Source organism: Aulostomus chinensis, chromosome 1 (genome assembly GCF_037954235.1).
Source record: "Aulostomus chinensis isolate RoL2024-O1b breed Wild chromosome 1, RoL_Achi_v1.0, whole genome shotgun sequence".
Taxonomy (NCBI): Eukaryota; Metazoa; Chordata; class Actinopteri; order Syngnathiformes; family Aulostomidae; genus Aulostomus; species Aulostomus chinensis.
In genome coordinates this window covers 20,010,219-20,034,609 of record NC_141320.1, presented here as the reverse complement: position 1 = coordinate 20,034,609, position 24,391 = coordinate 20,010,219, and the positions used below count along the sequence as shown (strand labels likewise).

The following is a 24,391-nucleotide window of genomic DNA, read 5'->3' as shown; positions in this document are numbered from 1 at the left end:
CCCCCAAGTCTGGACCAGTGAGGAGAAATGTGATAGTGGAGAAGACCTTTTGTTCTTCAACTGGTCCAACTTGATGGTGAGTCTCCTTTTATCAAGGGTTACTGAATGCTTGTGTTATTTATGGCATTGTTAACACTTTAGAAAGCCTTCATTCTCTCTAAACAAGACATGGAAAAACTCGTCCATGCATTTATTCTTAGGAGGCTAGATTATTGTCATGGTGTCTTTACAGGTCTCAGTAAAAATCAATCAAGCACCTGCAGCTCATCCAGAATGCTGCCGCCAGAGTCCTGACCAACACTAAGAAAATGGACCACATTACACCTGTCCTTAAATCACTGCACTGGCTCCCTGTGTGTCAAAGGATTGAGTTCAACATCCTGTTACTGGTCTATAAGTCACTGAATGGGCTTGGGCCTAAATACATGTCAGAGCTGCTGGCTGGGTATGAAGCATCCAGACCCCTCAGGTCATCAGGGACAGGTCTACTCAGCGTCCACACCTGTGGAACAAACTGAACCTCTGAGGGGGGCACAAACTGTCAGCTCATTTAAATCAGGGCTGAAAACACTGCTGTTTACTGCAGCCTTCTGATAGTATTGATTTGGGATTGATCTGGGTGATTTGGTATTGATGATTGATCTAATATTGATTTGTCTGCTGTCAAATTGATTTTAAATGATTTTTGAATGTTTTAATTCATGTTTTCGATTTTAAACTGATTCTAACTTTCAATTTCTCATTCTCTCTGTAAAGCACTATGAATTGCCCTGTGTATGAATGGTGCTATACAAATAAATTTGCCTTTGATTCAGAGCTGTAAAGAACCTTTAATCCATCAGAGCACCAGGTAAGGTTCACATTTTACAGCCTTTATAAAACAAGAAGTGAAGTTCTGTGGTGCAATTGTAGTGTGTGGGTGTTGTTTTTTTCCCTTCAGGGGGCTGGAACAGCAATCCCTCTGCCGGACAGTTCCAGGGCATCTTCCAGCATCTGATGGTCCGGTGTGGTGTCTCACCAAGTGGGCAAGGCAACGTGGCAGCACAGGATGACACAGCCTCTCCGTCTGCTGTTGAGATCTCCTCTGCTGAAACTGCAGACAAACTCCCTTCCCACAGGCTTTGGTGGTCTTGTGGACAATGCTTTGGTCTTTATCACAGGGTTTGTGGTTCAGAGGGTTCTAAAAAGGACTCTTGTGATGTGTGCAGTGCCAGCCTGGTGACAGACGCCATACACTCTTCACATGATGAGAGCTACCACCTACTTGTGCTCAGACATAATGGTGGGCCTATGATTCCAACTGAAGGCACAGTCAAGGTGGTGCGGGCAGCAGAGCGGGTGATTGGCCAGGTCCACTCAGAGCCAGTTCCCAAAATGTCAGCAGTCATGCATGTGGTCCGTGAGGAGACTGGCACGGATGATGTGTTTTTGCTTGGGGACATACTGGAGACACACAATCTGCCATTGACAACCACCATTCAAACCTACTAAAACTAGTGGTGTCTGGGTTCCCCAAAATTAGGCTCCACCACATTGCACAACTCACCTCACTCAAATACCAGAGTGCAAGCACAAGAAAGCCACTGAGCCAAACTGGTCTCTGTACACACCTGGTGTCAATAGCATGACAACTGAGCAGTTAAATATCACTTTTATTGTGTAGAAACACCATTCCTCCAGATATGTAATCATTGATACACATGTAAATGTCTCTGGATGCACTGTAGGAGCAAGTAGCCCTGTTCCAAGATGGCCGCCCTGTAGGCACGCTGCTGTAGCGAGCCTCAGCAGTCAATGTGGCATCTAGTGTATGTATATACTGTATGTCTATGGATGGAATACACTGCAAGGGCAGGCTAGCTAACATTTAATTGATGAAAAGAATCAGAAAGGCAGTTACAATGACATCATCAATACAAAACCTTGTGTTACAAAGGTGAGGTGAACAATTTTAACAGTCAATCTCAAATTTAGGCCTGAAATTAGAAAATAATATTAGCTAGCTAGCTAACATGAGCTAGTTAATGTTAGCAAGCTGGCGATATTTAGCACCACCAACTAGTTCAAACAAGGTCAACAGCTGTTATGATGATGGTCACATGATTGAAAAGATTCAAAACAACTCTGTGTATCAATGTGAGATAGAGTTACATAAATGAATAGAACATTACTCACTGACTGAAAACTGAAAAAGCACCAGACTTTGGTCAACTTTTTTGCCGACTTTTTTTTTTTCTTTTTGCAAAGGAAAATTTCTTTGTGTAGGACCTTTTATCCACAGGGCAATTCAGAGTGCTTTACAGAGGTAGAGGGAGAACTGAAAGTTCTCAAGAGTTTAAAATTAAGTAAGTGAATTAGAACATTCAAAAGTCATTTCAAATCAATAAAAGTTTAAAATCAATCTGACAGCAGACAAATCAATATTAGATCAATCCATCAATACCAAATCAATACACTGTCAGAAGGCTGCAGGAAACAGCAGTGTTTCCAGCCCTGATTTAAATGAGCTTACAGTTTGTGCCCCCCTTACTGTGTGTTTCCACCGAATGCAAATTTGCGTGAACAGTTTCTATTCAAAGTCTATTTGAACGCGCGAATTACGCGAATTTTCAGTCTGGCGGCGCGAATGAGTGAAATTCGCGAGGCGAAATATTCGTGCCACGAAATTCGCGAGGTGAAATATTTGCCATTCGCACAAGGTGAAAATATTGAACTTTGGAGAAAAATTCACATCAAGACAGTCAATCAGCGTTGAGGATGTCCCGACGTCATGGCTGACTGACTGACTGACTGGCTGTGACTGACAAGATGGCGGACAAGTTGATGTGGCTATGTGTGGAAACCCGGTGCTATATGACACTACGTGTAAAAATTACAAGAACCGGTTGAATAAAGTGGTATCCATTCGTTACATTCTGTCACCGATCCTAGCTAGCAGGTCGTCAAACTGGCCAGTCGTCATCCGAAAATACCGCTTGAAGCGGAGGTTATGCAGACGGAGCCCTTGGAGGAGCTCGGTTCACCGAGTGGTTCAATTCACTGAGCTGAGCTCGCCTCTAGATGGTGTTGATAACCCAGATACGACGGCGTTTAGTTTTCTGGTGTATTTCTGCCTTCCACGGCAGGTACAACACAACAGTTCTGTGAATATTCATGGTGAAATGGCAGAAGGAAACGTTGCCGGAAATACTCGCTACTCGGGCAGGCGAAATTCGCGTTCGCGTCCAGTGTGAACACGCAGTCAGAGGTTCAGGGAGTTTGTTCCACTGGTGTGGACCACAGAAGCTGAAAGCAGCTTCACCCTTCTTGGTTCTGACCCTGGGGACGCTGAGTAGACCTGTCCCTGATGACCTGAGGGGTCTGGATGCTTCATACCCAGCCAGCAGCTCTGACATGTATTTAGGCCCAAGCCCATTCTGTGACTTATAGACCAGTAACAGGATGTTGAACTCAATCCTTTGACACACAGGGAGCCAGTGCAGTGATTTAAGGACAGGTGTAATGTGGTCCATTTTCTTAGTGTTGGTCAGGACTCTGGCGGCAGCATTCTGGATGAGCTGCAGGTGCTTGATTGATTTTTTACTGAGACCTGTCAAGACACCATTACAATAATCTAGCCTCCTAAGAATAAATGCAAGGACGAGTTTTTCCATGTCTTGTTTAGAGAATTTACAGAAGAATTATCTTGATGTAGAACCGTCTCTGGTGATAAAATGGTGTCGTCTGGACCTCTGGACCCTCTCTCTGTACCTAGGTAACAATCAGTGGCTGTGCATGTGTCCATGTGTTTTTGATATCTGGAAAAGTAATTGTAGCCATGACTTTCCAGAAAGTGTACCTTATTTTTTGTTTAAATATAATGTGTTTGTATTATCCCATATAGGATGGTTTTTGCCAACGTCCAGACACGAAAATAAAACATTCATACAACATCCTTGGTCAGGGGGAGCAGGAGACGATGACAGGAAGCCTTGATAAAGAGGCAAGTAGATGTTCTTGGTTTGGTAAGGGTTAATTATGATTAGAGCCTATCCCAGCATCAACGGTCGAGAGACGGGTTACACCCTGGACAGGTCCCCAGTCCATCGCAGGGCCAACACACAGAGACAAACAACCAGTCACACTCACATTCATACCTACGGTCAATTTAGAGTATCAGTCAGCCTCGTCCCCTCTTGATGTCTTTGGACTGTGGAGGAAGCTGGAGTACCAGAGAGAACCCACACAAGAACAGGGAGAACATTCAAACTCCACACAGAAAGATCCCGCGCCCGAGCCGGGACTCGAACCCAGAACCTTCTTGCTGTAAGGCTACAGTGCTAACCACTGCACCACCATGCAGCCCTAGAATAGCTTTGACATTAAATAAATTCAAATGTGTGTCCTTGTCTGAAACTTAGTCTTCTTTTTACTTTTTTCCCTGCAAATGTCCCTATGCATTCCATCAACTGCTGCTTCCATGGCTCAGATCTTATTCAGCATTTTGTGATCGAGAAAGTGCTCTTTTGAATGACTGGTACTCTTGAGTGTTTGGGCTCTTGTAGCTCCCATCGTTAACCCATGAAACAAGACGGTCCCTCTCACTGGTGTCAATGATGCCTTTATCATAGTGTTTTTCTATCATCAGCCTGAAGCCCACTTCATAGTAGTCTGCACTGTGGCTGGTGGTCTTGGATTTCATACCTGTGAAAAGAAAAAGAGTCAGGTGGGAAGAGAACACAGCAAAGTCATATTGAATGTTGTGGGTTGTGGGTCTACTGCTCTGAAGGCAGAAATACCTGCAAGAGGTGAAAGGAAGGGAGAGAGAAACCCACTGACTAATGGCAAGTCTTTGCCAGTCGGCACATACACTACCATTAGGGGATGGTTTAAGTCAAGCCTGAAACAGCTCGAACTCGAAGCTTTATCAAAAGCAAATGAAGGCCACTCTTAAATGCAGGGATGGTGTCCCCTCTCAGATCTGAGAAGGACTGATGGTTTCACAGGAGAGGAGCCTGAAAGCTGGAAGCTCATGGCCCTCCAATCTGTGTACGTCCTAAAGAGAAGTTGTGTTCAAGTTCAGGGCTGTGCCATGTCACAAGTCCTGTTTGTGATTTTCTTGCACATGACTATGAATCATAGTTGTGGTTACCTGCATCCTGCTTGAGAGACCGTGAAGTTGTAGGATGAGACACTATGAACATCTTCTTCAGGGTTTCCTCCATGTCGCCCTTAGCTAAGCCTTTAGCGATCTCCCTCCTGCATACGTGGGGGGAAAAAAACAGCCCAAGTGAGTAAATCATGCTGCTATACATTTAATATGGAGATCAGACTGATGTTGTGCTTTGTTTGAAGTGTCATGTGGGGCCCCATAGTTCAGGCAGTGGGGCAGTCACTCAGTGGGTTTTCAACTTTAATCATAAAAACAGTCATTATTTTTTTCCCAATTTTGACCCATAAAATTACAATGAGAATTGAGATTTTTCCCAGATTATTCACTCTCACTGCCTCCATACATACATTTGACGAAAGTGATGCTCTGACTTTCACAGAAACTCTTATTCAATACATTGTTATGATCCAGCATTCCTGTGTCTAACTCACTCTCTCTGCCTAGCCCCAAGTTCCGCCCCTGTTGGTTGGTGATTGGCTGCTTCCTCTGTCAGTCATTCTGCGGCACACGGGAAACACCAGCTGAAGCCATTTCACTGATGACCCTCCGGGGTCTATAAGTCTGAGCTGGTCGTTTCTGTGTTGCCAGAATATTAAATAGCGTTCGTCGTCCTGACCTGCTCACTTTCCGTTCAATTTGTAAGTTTTTTTCCAAGTTCGCTGCCTCGTCGCTGATTTCTAGTTTTTCATTGTTACATTTTTTTCTAGTCCGAGTAGAGAGCACTCCTCGTTGAGTGAACTTTTTTCTAAGTGTGATTTCACTCCACCTTTTTCCTGAGCCACTGGGGTGAGCCAGAAGACCCAGTTTTTCTGTGGTATTTTTGTTAGTTATTTTCCGGATTATAGCAGGTGAGTGCTGACTTTTTGGATTTCCTTTCCTCTTCTAATTTGGCTCGCTGATTCCTCAGCCTTGATTTATTTTCCTCTCCAAATTCTTGTTTCCCCCCAGAGTTCGTCTGGTGGTCGCCCTTTGTTATCGTTCTTTCAGCTTATAGTGCTGCCCGTGTTTAGATTTTAGGGTTTTTCCAAATTTTAGTTTTTGCACCCGTGCGTTTTCAGTGTCTTACTTGTTTGTTGTACCTCAGAGAAACCATGACCATTGTACACCAATAAACCTCATTTGTTTAAAGCTTGAGCTCCTTGTGTGGACAAACTGTCTCCTCTTGTGCTGATTCTGGTAGCCTGGTGAAGGCAGGTCTAACAGAAATACTCTAAAACTCTTCAAGCCTTCTTCTGTGATTCCAAAAGGCCATCATGCTGTCTTTCACCCACTTGGATTTGCTTTGTCTCCGTACGGAGACTCCCTGGCAGGGATTTCTACTTACAAAAAACACAATGTGTTTGTATTATGTAAGAGATGAGATGCTACAGCCTCCGTCACAGTCAGAGAAGATGGAGCAATGAAACTGAACTGGAAAAGAAGATGGTGGTCTCAGACGATACTGAGTGCCCCAATACACTCCACTATTTAACAAACTCATTTGTGCCTACACCAAATTATTTCATTCCATTCACGGAGTTCTCATCACTGGCTAATATAGCTTGTGTTGATTTGTTACAGGTTTTTATGGACATAGATGATTACATAGATGTAGACTACAAGACCACTCCCCTCAGGAGTAATGAGGTATCTTTATCTTCTATTCTACTTCTCTATTGTACTCTATCATCCTCCTTTTTTGGTCAGCCTCCCATGCAGTTCAGGACCAACTTCCCTGACTTTAGCCCTAGAACTTGTAGCATCTTTTCTCCTGTCACCAGAAACAAGGAAGCAGATTTTTGTGATGATTTTCAGGCATTTGTGATCTATGTCTATGATTTATTTTTGGACAAATTGTAACTTTTTCCTGTAAGTCCCAGGTATTTATACTAATGGATGATATTGCAATATTTGATTCCTTAATGTCCATCCATCCCTCCAATTTCTTCTACTTATCTGGGATCAGGTCAGGGGGCAGCTGCCCAAGTAGGCTACTTCATCATGCCTGAACCACGTCATCTGACTCCCCTCGATGTGACGGAGCAGCACTTCTACTCCGACCTCCTCCCCTGTCTCTAAGGGAGAGCCCTGCCAACCCCCAGAAGAAACTCATTTTAGGTGCTTGTACCTGGATCTCACCCTTTCGGCCATTACCCAGAGCTGAGGGTAGGTACGTAGATCGACCAGGAAATTGCAAGCTTTTCCTTTTGGCTCAGCTCCCTCTTTACCACGATGGATTGATGCTGAGTCCGCATCACTGTAGATGCTGCACCAATCCACCTGTCGATCTCATGATCCATCTTTCAGTCACTCATGAACAAGACCTCAAGATACTTGAACTCCTCCACTTAGGGCAGGGTCTCATCCCCATCCCAGAGATGGCACTGCACCCTTTTCCAGGCTAGAACAATGGACTCGGACTTGGCAGTGCTGATTCTCATCATGGCTGCTTCACACTCTGCAGCAAACTAATCCAGCAAGAGCTGAAAATCATGGCCTGATGAAGCCAACAGGACCATATCGTCCTCTAAAAGCAGAGACCTGATCCTGCAGACACCAAACTGGATCCCCTCAACACACCAGCTGTGCCTGTTTTATGACCAGGACAAAAACTACAGTGCTCCTCCTGGATCCGAGGTTCAACTATGTGATGCACCTCCCACCCAATAGGCCTCTCCAGGAAGGCTGAGGTGTGAGATCCCTTGATAATTTGAACACACCCTTTGGTCCGCCTTTTAAAAAGAGGAACCAACCACCCTGGTCTCCAATCCAGAGGTCCCCCCCCCCCCCCCCCATGTCCACACGATGCTGCAGAGTTGTGTCAACTAAGGAAGCCCTACAGCATCCAGGGCCCTGAAACACTCCGGGCAGATCTCAGCCACCTCTGGGACCCTGCCATCAATGAGCTCTTTGACCACCTCAGGAACCTCAGCCACAGTGTTAGGAGAGCCCACCCTAAATTCCTTAGGCACTGCTCCTCACTGGAAGATGTGTTGGTAGGATTGAGGAGGTCTTTTAAATATTCCCTCCACAGATCCACAACATCCCGAATCAAGGTCAGCAGCACACCGCCTTCACCATACATGGTGTTGAGAGTGCACTCCTTCCCCTTCCTGAGATGGCTGATGGTGGTGAAGAATCTCTTTGAAGCCATTCTTTCTCCATGGCCTTGCCGCACTCCTTCCATGTCTGAGTTTTTGCCATAGCAACCGCAAAATCTGCATACTGCTTCGCCTGCCAGTACTTGTTGGCTGTCTTTGGAGTCCCATGGGCCTAAAAAGCTTGATAGGACTCCTTCAGCTTAATGGCATCCCTCACCACTGGTGTCCACCAGTGGGTTCTGAGATTACGCCACAACAGGCACTGGCCACCTTATGGCCACAGCTCTGATTAGCTGCTTCGAAAAAGGGAGGCATGGAATATGGCCCACTAGGACTCAATGTCTGTTGCCTCCCTTGGGACATGGTTCCCAGAGGAAATCTCCCAGAGGTTGGAGTTAAAACTCCTTCTTATGGAAAACTCCATCAGACAGTCTCAGCAGACCCTCATAATACTTTTTTGCCTACCAGGCCTGGCCGGCGTCCTCTCCTACCATTGTAGCCAACTGACCATCAGTTTGTGATCGGTTGACAACTACGCTCCTCTCTTAACCCAAGTGTCCAAGACATAAGACCTCAAGTCCACAAAGTCAATCATCTAACTGCAGTCCAGGGTGTCCTGGTGCCAAGCGCACATGTGGACACCCTTATGCTGAACATGATGTTCGTTATGGACAATCTGTAATGTGCACAGAAGTCCAATAACAAAGCACTGCTCCCCAAGGAGAGTATTCTCTTGTTCACCAGGTTAAACTCCTGGAATCCTGTATGTATGCCCAAAATAATACCTCTACTTCCAATATTTTTCATAGGTCCTCCAAAGACTGGAACACTTTTACAAGTGAGGTAAGTCTGAATCTCACATACCTGCATATCTTGGCAGCCCGACTGTTCCCAGTAGTGAGGGCTTCTTTGTGATGTTCAGTGCGGACCTCCATACACAGTAAGGTGTCTCCTCGGTTGTTGTGCTTGACCTTCCTCAGCTCTTTATAAAGATTTTGGAGCTTATTCGTGTCTTCTTCATGAGACCTTGGACTTTCAGTCTTTTCATCCAGAATCCTCAATGCTGTCAAATAGCTGTCTTTGGGCGGAATGTGATCTGCATTCACCTCATTGTTGCTGCACTTTCGAGCAGATTTCAGGCTGAAAAGATACAGATGTGTTCTTAATCATAGTGACATTGGAATAATAGAACTCTTGGAACTGCCACTAGTATTGGTAGTATACACATGTATAACCTGACCTGCTAACATTTTTGTGTTAACGACAGAAAGCGATAGGAATGATAAATAAACGCTTACTCTCTGTACTCTGCCACCATACCAAGATGGAAGGCTCTCATTTCATCGATTTGTTCCCTTGATAAAGTACTGGTGTTGATGGCATCCAGGAATTTTCGAGTGTCTTCCACTCTTGTCTCTTTTGTACCCCCAATGATGGTGAAAAGTCCTGGATTCTTGAAGGACTCCTCATATTGTCTGTGCAGCCTCAGGAGAGCAGCGTTCTGTGGTATATTCTGTTGGAGCTGAGGAGAGCAGCCAAAGATATCAGAACCCATCACATGGTCCAAGTTACATCCTCTCCACACGAATAATCAGCTGACATGCTGTACTTCCAACCTCATCTTTGTCAGAACTTTTTCTGTGAGATGATTATTACACAGACATATCTTCTTACAGAATACAGTTAAAAAGCTATCAATTTCATTGATGAGGCCCTATATTATCAGTAACAACATTATGTAATGTTACCATTTATTAACTCAGAATTAAAGTAAGAAAACATGCCCAATATAAAGTGTTCTATAGCTAACACACAATACAACAATACAGAGAAAACACACTTTTTCCAAATGGTCTATCAATTGTAAGTGTATGTGGAGGATTAGCAGAACAGAAGTAGTACTCATACTTCTTGACTGCACTTCCTGCGAAGATTTGCGGCATCTTTTCTCAGATTGTTGACATCTCTGTGCCCATCAGTGGTTGCCTGGGCAATAGCATGGAATAAGCAGTTCTGGCCCTCCGAGTCTACGTTGCTCGTTGTGCCATCTGGATGCACAACCCTAAAATGACCAGTGTATGGTTGATGTTCACCTCTGATCCTTCTGTTCACAGCTGATAGGTCACCATTGTTCCTGTGAAAGATGTTTAGGTGAGTTTAATGATGGATGAAATCATGCCTGGGCTGCACGGTGGTGCAGTGGTCAGCACTGGGGCCTCACAGCAAGACGGTTCCGGGTTTGAGTCCCGGCTCGGGCGCGGGATCTTTCTGTGTGGAGTCTCCATGTTCTCCTGTTCCTGTGTGGGTTCTCTCTGGTACTCCAGCTTCCTCCCACCGTCCAAAGACATGCAATTGGGGACGAGGCTGATTGATACACTAAATTGACCGTAGGTGTGAATGTGAGGGTGAATGGTTGTTTGTCTCTCTAGGTTGGCCCTGCGATGGACTGGTGACCTGTCCAGGGTGAACCCCGCCTCTTGCCCGTACGTGCTGGGATAGGCTCCAGCCCCCCCACAACCCTTAATAGAAAGGAATAAGTGGAAGACGAAGAATGAATGAATGAATGAATTAAATCATGCCTGCCATAACAAAGATGTTGTGGATACGTCGATAGTCGCAGAAAGTGCCATGGACTTGGAGGTTTCAGAAATATGTCTTTCAACAGGGTTGTGATGTGGAATAGAAACTCTATGATGCTAGTCTTCCATCCATCCATCCATCCATTTTCTTCCAGTTGTGGGGGGGGGGAGCCTATGCCAGTGACTGTCGGGCAAAAGGCAGGGTACACCCTGGACAGGTCGCCAGTCCATGGCAGGGCCAACACATAGAGACAGACAACCATTGGCTCTCCCACGCCTACAGTCAATTTAGAGTCTGGATTAACCTGGTCCCCTCTGGCATGTCTTTGGACTGTGGAGGAAGCTGGAGTACCAGAGAGAACCCACACAGGAACAGGGTGAACATGCAGAGTCACCAAGAAAGACCCTATGCTCCATCCAGGACTCAGACTCGGAACTTTCTTGCTGTGAGGCGACAGTGCTGACCACTGCACCACTGTGCAGCCAGTGCTAGTTTTATTATACATATTCATTATTACATGTTTATACATCTGTAATTTTAATCATTGAATGCTATCAAAGTCATCAAACATTTCTTTGCTGTTCAAGTGTGATGATTAATTTCAAAGATGTGATGCTTACTGTTGAGATGTGTCTTTGCTTTTAACCAGTTGAAGTGTTATGTCTTCATGGGATTTTCCTCTCCCTGGGTAGTACTCTTCATAGAGAGCTTTTCCTTGCTCATTTGTGACAGTGATGCGGATACCTTTGCCTTCCAGCAAGTTGCTTTCTGTGAGAATATGAAGATGAAGTGCCGTGGCAGGTATCCCAGAGCTGTCCAGACTCTTTGCATAGAGCAACAGTTCCTGTTCTTCAGCCTTTGGCAGGGGCTCCATTGGCGCCTGCGTGGCCATCCTCAGTTTGTAACTTGTCCTCTGATCATCGAAAAATCGCTGTGTTTTCTGTCTGCCAAGGACATTATTAACACATTTCCCAATTTTGTGGTTTACCCGTGAATTGGTGATGCGAGAGGTAATGGATGCCAGGTGTTCTACAAAAGCATTAACAAAAGCTTCGGACACACACTCTGCAATTTCCTGAATGAAATCTCCTTTCAGCCGTTTCACATCTGTCAAATTTTTTCTTCCATCTTTTACTTCATCCTTTTCCAGATATTCCATTTTTGTCAAAAACTGAGGGATAAACTGGTCATTGATGATACCTTCTGTTGGAACAGCCTTTAACATTTCAATGACTGACGTCATGTACTGGGCTGCACTCAAAGCCACGGTGACAGTTGCAACTATATTTGATGCTTTATTTTTCTCCAGAACTCTCAAGGCAGAGTTGGCCACTTGATGCAGAATGTTAATGACCTCGTGCACCCTTGTGAGGTTTGTTAGCAGTTGTGGAATGACTTCTGTGGTCATGTATATAACTGATTTGTGAAGGCGCTTCTTGGACTCAGGATCAATTTCAAAGTTATCTGTCTTTGCTTGGATTGCTTCCTTTGGTACTTCCTGGCTGATGAACTGAATCAGAGCATCATCCAAGGCTTGGTTTTGTCTAACTAATGATAAAACTTTCTTCTTGAAAGCTGACTGAAATATTTCTTTAAAAGTAGCCTTGAATCCTTCATACATACCATAATTCACAGCAGCAAGTACTCCTTGCGTTCCTAGTTCCTGAGCGGTATACTTTGCTGCATGTTTGATGACCTGCATCACTGTAACTGGCGCAGCCCTAGTGCCTCCGACAATGCCTTTAACTCCTCTGTGGATCAATGTCCTTATATTCTTCAGTCCGTTAAGTCCATGTTTCCACAGGAACTGTAATCCACCACAGACCAGAGATACTCCGATACTGATGCTTTTAGAAATGGCCCAGTCAGCCCAGGAGAAACTTCCCTTGAAAATCCCAATAGTGCCACTAATCATGTCAGACACTCCCTCACTTATTAAACCCAAGCCAATATTTGTAGCTGCACCAAATGATAAAGCACAGACTAAAGTGCCACCAAGCACTTGCAAGACACCGATGAAAAAGCAGATGAGAGAATCAAAGGAAAATCTAGGCTTCTTTTTTACTTCAAATACGATTCCCAGACCATAACTGTACATTTTCCTAAGTTCATTTGCTGTGACAAAGTCTTTCTCTTCCAGGAGAGAGAAGGTCGATGAGTCTTCTGTGATGGCATCATCTCCACTTTTCTGAAGTTCAACAATCTTATCCAGGGCACTCTCAATGTAACCCTTCCAAGATTTAAAGATGTTCATCCTGACCTGCATTTGCAGCAAGAGGTTAGTGTTTTCATGGTGGATTTTAAAATCACTCTTTGATGAGAGATTGCAGAAAATCATAGTGTTTGTTGTTTCAGACAGAAAAACATCCACCAAGTCCTGTGCTTTCTTCAGCAACTCTTTTCCTTCAGACATGTAACCTTTCTTGCGAAGGTTGATTGTTACATAAGCCTTGTTATACAGGGCAACAGCACTAAAAAATGGATCAGATTCAGCAGCATTCTGCCAGTATTGCTGTGCACCATAGCATTCTCTGCTATTGCAATGGTGTAGGTCCGTTCTGCTTGCTGCCTGCTTGATATGATCATGGAAGTTCCTGCTTTTCCCTTTAAGAAGTGAGGAGCTTCTCTGTTGTAAATGTCCTCGAAGATTTTCCATTAATTCCTGGATGTCTGTTTCCTTCCGGACTTCTCGAATGTGTGCTTCCTGTTGAATGAGCCAGAAAGCCCATGACTCCTTCAGTGAAGTCACAGCAGGATGATAATCAAATTTTGCCCGATAGCTTTTAAAACATTCTGGAACTTTGTTTATGTTTATGCCATCACAATTGATCTTCTCCCTCTCAGTGTATTTGTCTCGAAAATCATCCAAAAATCCACAAAATGTGGAGAACAGTTTTTGTTTCAGGTCAATCACATGGAACTCCCTCTCCATATGCTTTATGTGGTTGAGCTCGCTCTGTTCTCTGAGCTGCCTGATGATGTCAACAGACTGACCTTGGTAAGCAGACTCAAGTTGCTCTGTGTTGAGGATCATTTGTACCTTGCCTGGATTTCCTTTACGACCCGTGCGCCCAAAGACTTGCTTCTCCACACGTTGACTTGTTGGAACATATGTCAGAAGGACAAAGAGCCCCCCACATGTGTTGACCTTTGGGTCAATACGTATGTCAGTCCCACGTCCAGCAAGATTTGTAGCAATGATAATGTTTCCTCCACTAAATGTTTGATTCTCAATCTCATGCCTCCCACTGACTGTGTACATGGTGATTGGATGCATTTGATCCTTTTGCATTTCTCCGTGTAGCTCATTAGCTGTCTTGACATCCTCACATATTATAAGAACGACCTGTCCTCCGTCAGCAACTTTCTTTGCAGTTTCACAGACTTTCTCTATCCACAGTCTGTTTCCTCCTCGCACCTGAACCGCAGGAAGCTCTACCACCTTCTTACGCCGATGATTTGGTATGACATAGCTGTTGATCTTGTAGTGTTCAGATAGGAAGGATTTCTCTGCATCTCCTCCTAAAGTCCCTGAAACACCAAAAATGCCTTCTCCACTGAGATACTTTTCAAAGTAATGGATGTTTGACATGTAGTTTGTCACTGTAGTCAGTGGCGAAATGGCCAGGCAATGTTTCATCTCTAAAAACTGCTGGAGGCCATCCCCCCACTTTGTGCTCTTCTGTAGCACGCCACTGGACACAAAGTCCACAGGTATGATGGCATCATACTGATGGCTCTTACTTTCATCCTCATCTTTTGCCTCAGCCTCTGGGCCTTTCTCAATCAGGTACTCCCTACCCTCTACCATCACAATGGCTCTAAGCGCATTCTCAGCAAACTGCGGTAAGAGCTGTTCTGTGTACTCCTTCAAAAAAGATGGGATCACAATAAAGGCTTTGATTTCCTGACTATGCATTGGATCACATTCATCCGAATACTTGATTTTGGATTTTAAATAGTCAACAGTCCATGAGATGAGATTATTCTCTGCCATGATTTGACATGCGCAGCCCCTCTCAAGCAGAAGCAGTTTAACTTTGTCTTTTGGCGACTGTGAATGCCAGATTTCTCCATAAGTGATGGCTTTGTTGTCAGTCACAGAGAAGTATTCAAACAGGTCACCTCCTTCAACTATCGTCTCAAATTCTCGCAGCAGTTTATATTGTTCAGCAGGTCCAATTTTGTTCATGATTTTCTCAAGTGCCTTCAGCTTGGTATCCATTAAGTCCTGCTTTGCATCCTGGGCTTCCCCTTTACAATCAGCTTTTACCAAATCATCAATCTCATTTTGTGAGAAAATCTTAAGACTCACTCCAAGCTGCAGTATGTCCTCGATGGAAAAGTCCTCACATTCAGAGACATCCAATGCAGATACCACAGTGTTGTGGAAGAACTGGGGTCGACTGATCCAATTTATCTCCCATGAGTCCATCATTTCTATTGGTCGACATGCAGACAGCCGGGCCCAAATACCAGCAAGGACTTGTTCCATGTGCCTCAAAATACTGTCCTGATGAGACAAAAATGTTATTTGGACTCCGTTGTCCAAGGTCATGTAATCAACTTCGTCTACAATTACCATCTCAAACCGTCTAGTCCCCCTTGTTGTTTGCCCCTCAAAGTCCTGTCTCAATGTGTCAGCTGCAAATGTCCCTATTGTGCCATAAACTATGTCCTGGCTGTATGCCTCTTTAACCAGCTCTTCAAAATTTTCATTTGTCCTTTTATTTGGTGGAACAACAGATGATGTCAAACCAAGCTTGGAAAATAAGTTTTCCCATTCTTTTTGGTCCCGATTTGCTAAAACTGGAGAGCTTGTCACAATGTCCGGCTTGATTCCACGGATGGCTTGTATGGCTGCAAACATTGCTAAAATGCAAGTCTTTCCTTCACCTGTGGAAATTTCTATGAGCCGGCCCTTTTCTCCTCTGGCTTGTGGCAGCAGCAGTACAAGTAAGGATGCTAGTTGAGTCAGTCTGGGGAAGTAGCCTTGGACTTGGACCATTCCGAACCATCCTGCTAGTCCTGTTGTTGTTACCTTTGTGCACTCCTTCACAGCTATAGACATAAATAGCAACACCTTCTGAAGACAAGCAATGTCTGGATCATCCAAATAAAGTGAACATATCCTCTTTTTTCCTTTGTGGATTTGGTCTTTATTTAATGTTGGATTGTTGGGCAGTTTGGCCAGCTCGTCTTTGACATGTCGAAGCACATCTTCGACAATGTTCAATATTGTCTCTGGGTAGTTTGCTTCCCTCATTTCACTCATCAGTGTGTCAAGGTCTTTATCATCCTCACTCTCCACCTGTTGCCGCAGCCCATTTGCTGGATCTCTTTCCTGGAGAGCACTTAAAACAGAGGAACAGCTTAGTCTGTGGGTCAGTGCTATTTCAAGGACAGCTGTGACTTTGCTGCTTGGCCTCTTCATAACCCTTTGCAGAAAAAGGAAGATTTCCACTGGTGTCCAGATGCCATTAAAAAGGATATGTCCAAGAAGCACTCTGCTGGCAGATGTAAGAGCTGACACAGACTCAGTGACGCTGTATAAGATCCTGACTGCCAGGTCAGGGTTTTCCTTCTGCATGTGTTTTAATAAACTGAGCAAAAAGATGTGCTCTTTAGTTTTTGAGGCTGACAGGTAGTCTTCTCTGCCAGAGACACCGTCTTGGAGCAGCTGCAACATAGCCTTAACCACATTCAGTCTTTCTGTGAGGGTAAGATCCTCATAGCCAAATGCTCGTTCTATGGCTAACAGAGAGGAAAAGGTCACACGATCAACTCCAAAATACTTAATCATTAGCTCATTCTGAAGCATCTTCATCCTGTCTTCCAGTTTCCCCACTGTACGGCCTTTATCTTCACTGATTTTAAATTCCATCAGGATGTCAGCAAACTTCTGCTCCACCACTGAAAGCTGCATTGAAAAGGAGGACAACATACTTTAAAAAAACAGGATGTGCAGAATTGATTTTGAAGGATTTTAGCAGAGGAGAGTCAGGTTGTGTGGGGGAAGCAGGACCATAATGCACATACAGGAAGCAGGCAGGGAAACCACAACACACAAGCACAACTGACGTCCATATGAGAAGACCACAACTAAAGGTAAAACTGGACAGTCTCAAGGGCTGTAGTTCCAAACCAAACACTATGGCCCGAGTTGTGATACTAAGGATAACAAGAGGAAACCCACCTCATCCAATGGTTCTGTGGGGGTTGCTTGTCCTTGGTCAATGTAAACCATTTGGTTGTGCTCTTGCTTCTGTAGTTCCCATAATTCTTGTTGCTCTTGCCTCTGCTGTCGTAGTAGCTCCTGGCGTTCCTTTTCCTGTCTCTGCTGTTCTAGTTGTTCTTGCTCTCGTCTCTGCTGCTCTAAATGTTCCTTTTGTCGTCTCTGCTGTTCTAGTTGTTCTTGCTCTCGTCTCTGCTGTTCTAATCGTTGCTGCTCTCGTCTCTGCTGTTCTAATCGTTGCTGCTCTCGTCTCTGCTGTTCTAATCGTTGCTGCTCTCGTCTCTGCTGTTCTAATCGTTGCTGCTCTCGTCTCTGCTGTTGTAGTCGTTCTTGCTCTTGTCTCTGCTGTTGTAAGCATTTCTCCTTTTCTGTTGCAAGAGTATCTCTTGTTAGTAGGATCAACATGAATTAATTGGAAAGGGCATTAATTGGAAATAATGTAATGCACTCAGACTCAGCATTTTACATTAAATCAATGGCAGGTAGAAGTGAGCAATACTTGAAAAATGTAACCATCAGTAATAATAATTAATCTGTATTATACTTGTTAAAATTCTTCACCATAAAAACCTAAATAGCAGACCAGTTAGTGATGTTATTGAGCAGTAAACTGGTTTCTCAATATTGACACAATCTTAGCCTCTTACCAAAATGCGGGCACACGTGGTAATGTCCTTCGGTTCCACAGAGCAGTTGAAACTGTGAGCTGTTTCTGCATTCTCTTATAGTGTATTTATATCCACCATAATCACATTGTAGATCAGCCTCTTTGTGATTTTCATATCTCAGGTAGATTGGGTAGCCAACCTCAAAGACTGCAGTAGCACCAGGTGCTAAAGATCTGTATTCCTGCAGAGAAACAACGAGAAGACAATCAGGATCTGAATGCTATTTGTCTGTTCCTGAAGTGTTTCTTCAGTGTTCCTTCAAGGGTTCCAGTTCATCATTACAAAGAGCTATGGTAATCAGTTTTTTCCTGATCATATAAAGCTTAGAAAATGGAAATATTGAAGGGGTGGATGAAATAAGCACTTTTATTTAGTTTGAGAGGATTGCTCTACAGATTTTGATGGACTGCAGACTGTCACTGAGGGTGGTGGGGGGCATTAGGTTTGGTGGAGGTATACATTTGTGTGTAATCAGCATAACAGTTAATTCCATAATTGCACAGAGTGTTACCAAGAAGGAGAAAATAGATGATGATGACAAGTGGTCCCAGCACTGATCCTTAAGAATGCCATGATGAAGGGGACGCTGACATTTGGTTCCTATGCAAACTGCTTCCTGTCAGATTGGTACGGTGTGAATCAGAGGGGGAATGTGCTGTTGACTCCTCTACCATCCAGATGCTTCATGAATGTCAAACAGGGTCATGGGGTGATGGCAGCTTTCAGGAGGTCCTGACATATCAGGATGAAGTGCAACTTGTCTGCCCTGAAAACCCTTAGCATGGGAGCAGTGTTCCCTTTAATATTCATGTGTCTGGGCAGACACACAAGATCCCTGAGTGCACTGAGGATGTCTGTGAGCAACATTAGTTGTGCACGATGTGGCCACACACCAGTATCACACCAATTCACCTGATGAGAGAATAGCAAGGTACATGGCTTGTTAAAAGAATCAAATTACACCAGAAATTTTGATTAGTTTACTTTTAATATTTTTGAGGGTTTACCACTCAACCACTGAGCTGCTGTTGCCGTCTCTTAAGTCTGCTGAACTGTTGTTAGCTAGCTAACCTTTATGGTGCCGCGGCTCCTATGGGCAGGGCACATCCACAAGCACTGTCAATGCTATGATTGGCTGTGTAGTATAAATGTACAATTGTATTGTACACATCTGTTTTTAATTTTACTGTTTTTACTAAAAAAAACCACTGTTCATGACCTTTTTACTGCACTTTCAAAAACTGGTGACAAACGTTTCACTTCAGCCAGTGTATTTTGTCAGTCCCATGGAATGGTGATATCACTGACAAAATGATACTCTGAAATGGGCAGCAGCCCCCTTGGACGTGGCCTTTGTTTTGGGATGGAAAAACAAAAAACTGAGAACGATCAGGTGCTGGTGAATTCTACTTAAGTCCGAAATTCAAAAGATGAAGGCTCTATCATTGAGACTGTCGGGATTTTTTGGTTTGTGAGAGATCAGCCCCTCTTGCAAACATTAAGAACCCCCAGAGGTGGTCTTTAATTCAAGTGAATGAAGTCAGTGGACTGTTGTCATATTTCACGAAGGTGCGTAACGTTGAGTTTTAGTCTGCAAGGGGAATGCAGATCAAAGGTGCTTTTTTGGCCCCTGCCATCGCCACCACCACCTGATCCTGATCTGGCGAGGCTGGTGACACCCCCGCCCTCTGATGCTGTTGTATCCGTATCTCATCCTGTGCTGCACGTGCTACAGCAAAGCCTAATGATTTGCATTATTACAGTCCCCTTTTGTTGTTAAGATCAGATATTCAAAATCAGAGCACAGACCAGGGCACTAAGAGGCCATCAATAGACATCTGAGTATTCCCAGGTGGGTTCCAGGTGTAACCCTAGGCTAACCCTAACCCCACACAGGTGTGACATCACTCAACCAATCAGAGAGCCTGGTGTCGTTCCCTCTGAAGTCGAGATTGAGCCAGGACTTCGAGGTTGATTTTCCAGTGGTGTTCACTTTCAGCTCAGGAGAAAAGAGCACTCCTGACCTGCAGACCCAGACCTCCAATTGCTCCAGGTGAAGGAGAGAGCACATCTGATGTTTGCACGCAGGAGCATAAGGAGGTGGAGCAGGTGTGGAGGAGGTGGAGCAGGTCTGGAGGAGATGGAGCAGGTGTGGGAAGAGGTGGTCCATGTCTCCAGGTTCTCAGGCAGCAGTGCTGCTCCTCTGCTGGTCTGGGTGATGAGTTTCTAATATCTCATCCCTCATGACCCCACCGACCAGAGACCAGCCTCTTCTGGATCCATGGAGCAAACGTCTCCTGCTGCTCCTCTACATTGAGGCACCATGGAGGCCCCAGACCAGCCTCAGTTACAGGCTGGAGCACCTGGTGCAGGTGGAGCACCTGGAGCACCTGGAGCAGGTGGAGCACCTGGAGGACCTGGAGCAGGTGGAGCACCTGGAGCAGGTGGAGCACCTGGAGCACCTGGAGCACCTGGAGCAGGTGGAGCACCTGGAGCAGGTTCACTTGCTGGTTTAAGGGTGAGGCTTGGCAAGAAAGGACCATGAGCCTGCTTAGAACCAGCAATGATGCTTGAGCCTGATGGAGTGGCAGCTTGATGATTGATTACAAGAGGACCCATGTCACATAAGGCAATCTCTACATTTCATTTGGTTCTTCTTAGGTTGGAGAAAGTGAAAGTTGTGAAAATCCCGTGAATACTCACCCCAGATTTAGTGTTGTGGTGCCACGTGTAGCCAGTGTCATTACATACAGAATAGGTTTTCCCCATGGTGTTCAGGCTGTAAATCACATTTACAGAAACACACACACACACACACACACACACACACAATATTATTTACATACATCAATTCAAATACAACACCGGCCTCTTGCCACCATCCAAAGACATCAAGAGGGGACGAGGCTGATTGATACTCTAAATTGACCGTAGGTGTGACTGTGAGTGTGAATGGTTGTCTGTCTCTATGTGTTGGTCCTGCGATGGACTGGTGACCTGTCCAGGGTGAACCCCGCCTCTCGCCGGAAGGCTGCTGGGATAGGCTCCACCCCCCATGATCCTTAATGTGTAGGAATAAGAGGAAGACAATGGATGGATGAATGAATGAAGTCAAATACAGCAGATGTGGCTCCATGGCTCCCAGGCAGAGGGCTGTCGAGCACATGAAAGTGTCTCTGGTTCGATCCCCACGTCCCTCCAGTGACCATGTCAAAGAGCCCTTGAGCAAGAAGCTGAGCTTCTAAGTGCCCCTGATGAGCAGGCAGCTCCTTGCATGGCAGCTTCACCCTCAGTGTGTGTGTGTCTGTGTGTGTGTGTGTGTGTGTGTGTGTGTGTGTGATATGTGAACGGGTGAATGAGAGACTCTACAGTACTTTGAGTGCTAAGGCAGAAAGGTGCTAAATAACAATGAGTCCATTTACTAAACCAAAGAGAGAACAAAGGAACAAATTTTTAAAAAAATCAAAAATGTCTTTTTCTAAAAAAGGTTTTATTTTAGAAAGTCAAGTGTCTAAAAACTGCACTGAACTTAATTTCTGTAATGTCATCGTAAAAAGTTAAACTGAATTGCTACTGATATTTGAACTTTATTATAGAAAAAATATTGAATACATGAAGTACAATACAAGGACAGTGACCAGTGTGCAATATGAATAAACAAGTAGAAATACCCATCTGTACAATCCATCCTTCCATTCATCCATCCACCATCCATCCATCCCTCCACCATCCATCCACCATCCATCCCTCCCTCCATCCCTCCATCCTTCCACTCATCCATCTTCTCCCTCTTCTCCTGTTAAGGGTATAAAAACGCCTGAAGCAGCAGACAATCGGTGTTGTTCACTGTAGCTGCATGATAAGAAGAGTGGTAGTTTCAGGATGTCACCACAGGAGGGCAGTAAGCCAATGAATTTGGATGGCATTACAAGACAATGAAGAGGCACAGGTTGTGAAGAGAACTTAAAAAAAAGACCGAATGGCTCCATCTAGTGGACATCAGGGCACATGGTCATCTTTATATTAAAGACTCTTCATAGAGCACTTTATTGTCTGAAGGCAGTGTGGTTAAAAAGTGTGTTTTCAATCGGTATTGTTGTAATTTTACAATCTTCAACAACCAGTCTGACAGAAACACTTTCACCTTCAAGTCTCTGATAATAATAACAACAGTGATTTGTGTCTAGAAGTCAACACTTTGAGCTGCCGCACATGGAGGAACCACGTCCTATCCTACTGTTGGTGTTGATAATATTATTGAGTGATTATGCAGGCTTTAGTTCAAATGACTGTCCCCAGCTGGGCACCATACACAGGATACATAAATGTGCTGATTGACTTCCTCACTACATGGCTTAGGATTAAAGCGTACTAGCCACTACCTACTAATGAGCTCGTAGAATAATGAATACTCACATGAGAGGAGGTTCTGTAACGACTGGTTAGAATAGTCTCTACACCTTCATGTAGCTCAGCTGTTGTCCTTCATAGAGTAAAAATGCCTCTGGCCAAGTACATTCCCTGTGTGTGTGTGTGTGTGTGTGGGGGGGGGGGGGTCACTGAAACAGTTTCACTTTCAATTTCCTACAAAACTCCTGCTGACGTCACATTTCTCTTCAAAAGCAGCAGACAATCGGTGTTGTTCACTGTAGCTGCATGATAAGAAGAGTGGTAGTTTCAGGATGTCACCACAGGAGGGCAGTCAGCCAATGAATTTGGATGGCATTACAAGACAATGAAGAGGCACAGGTTGTGAGGAGAACTTAAAAAAAAAACCGAATGGCTCCATCTAGTGGACATCAGGGCACGTGGTCATCTTTATATTAAAGACTCTTCATAGAGCACTTTATTGTAGTAGAATAGTGATTTGTGTCTAGAAGTCAACACTTTGAGCTGCCGCACATGGAGGAACCACGTCCTATCCTACTGTTGGTGTTGATAGACACCCTGGAATCCGTTCAACACCGCCTGCGCTCAACACAACAACTCACTGAAGATCACCCCACTACCTTCCCGAGGAACAACCTCTTCTAAGCAGCCCCACTACAAGCCTGATCAAAAAGGAAGGTCTTCATTCTGCTCTTAAAGGTCGAGAGGGGGTCTGGGTCCTGGACTGAAACTGGGAGACGGTTCCACAGGAGGGGAGCCTGAGAGCTGAAGGCTAGACTTTTGTCTACTTTCAAAGTTGTTGTTTTTCCACAGAGCAAAGACATTAACAAAGAGGACATGATGTCGTTCCTACATGGAAGCAGACACAAAGCAACATTGTTGCCAACTTTCCAGTGAGTGGATATGAAACAACAACAATATGTACGTGGTCACACAAAAGTTCATTATGAGGAGGACGCTGCCATGAGGGACCTCTGAGTCTTTCCGCCATGGACCAAGGCAAACGGGCCAGACCACTTTATTCTCTGTGGAAGGAAATGCCACTGTTACCAGATGTCGTGGTAATAAAGTTGTTTAATTCATGTTTCTTCCAACTCTGACTTCCTGTCTCAAGGACTTTTAAACTGTTGTGCGTCTCTTTACCCGTGACCACATGACTGGTAATGAAGCCAGTCCTGAGAGAGCTCATGTTTTCAGACTCCCAGGCCTCCATGCATGGTTTGGTGATGCAGCACAGAAGCAGTTTTAGGTCTACAGAAAGACTCGTTTAGGCTACGCTCCTATAGCCTTTATTGGTACGTTGTGGCTACGCTCCTATAGCCTTTATTTGTATGTTCTGGCTATGTTCCTATAGCCTTTATTGGTGTGTTCTGGCTACGTTCCTATAGCCTTTATTGGTACGTTCTGGCTACGTTCCTATAGCCTTTATTAGTACGTTCTGGCTACGTTCCTATAGCCTTTATTGGTGTGTTCTGGCTACGTTCCTATAGCCTTTATTTGTATGTTCTGGCTATGTTCCTATAGCCTTTATTGGTGTGTTCTGGCTACGTTCCTATAGCCTTTATTAGTACGTTCTGGCTACGTTCCTATAGCCTTTATTGGTGTGTTCTGGCTACGTTCCTATAGCCTTTATTTGTATGTTCTGGCTATGTTCCTATAGCCTGTACTTCCATGTTCTGGCTACGTTCCTATAGCCTTTATTGGTGTGTTTTGGCTACATTCCTATAGCCTGTACTTGCGTGTTTTGGCCCTTCCCAAAATATTATTTTCCTTTCCTTTTCCCAAAATAATTTTTGTATTCAGACAAACTGCTCAGCAAGTCGATCGTGGGAGCTGGACAGAAGACTGGGCCTGACTTTGCTGTGAATAATAAATGCTTTCTTAACGACTCCAAATAAACACTGCTTTTGCCAAAACTCTACACTTGACAGAGGTTGTCAGAGGGCAGGTTTACCTCTCACTCACGCGTCTTACCTTCTTCCTGTTTTTATTCTTTGTTGTTGTTGCTGATTTTAGGGTTTGCCATGCCAGATCTATGGTAAAGACTGTGGGATTTTTATTCTTATGGTGAGCTCTCAGGTGAGTGTAGGTGCAGGTTAGTGTATTCAAGCTTCTGACAACATTGTGAATAAAATGCTTTGTTTTCCATCTTCTCTGTTTCAGTCTACCCTTTCCATTGTCACAAGTGCAGGGTTTGAATTCCAGGAGGTCAAATAAAAGAATTTAATCTCAGAAGAAATTGCCTACTTGAAATTTTACCGATGTTGCAAAATATTATTCATCTTGA

At 44.4% G+C, this 24,391-nt stretch overlaps 1 protein-coding gene across 1 annotated transcript; it reads right to left on the bottom strand.

The window, feature by feature from the left end:
- Nucleotides 1–714: 714 nt before the first annotated feature.
- Nucleotides 715–22,255, bottom strand: LOC147270707 (uncharacterized). The gene is made up of 10 exons (XM_086199499.1): nucleotides 22,132–22,255; nucleotides 20,419–20,494; nucleotides 17,695–17,896; nucleotides 17,009–17,415; nucleotides 11,433–16,732; nucleotides 10,141–10,366; nucleotides 9,531–9,754; nucleotides 9,097–9,372; nucleotides 5,132–5,238; nucleotides 715–4,683 (listed from the first exon to the last, which is right to left on the bottom strand). Exons 2-10 carry the CDS (start codon nucleotides 20,482–20,484, stop codon nucleotides 4,472–4,474), a joined length of 7,020 nt encoding a protein of 2,339 aa, XP_086055625.1. The 5' UTR covers nucleotides 20,485–20,494; nucleotides 22,132–22,255; the 3' UTR covers nucleotides 715–4,471.
- Nucleotides 22,256–24,391: the final 2,136 nt, after the last annotated feature.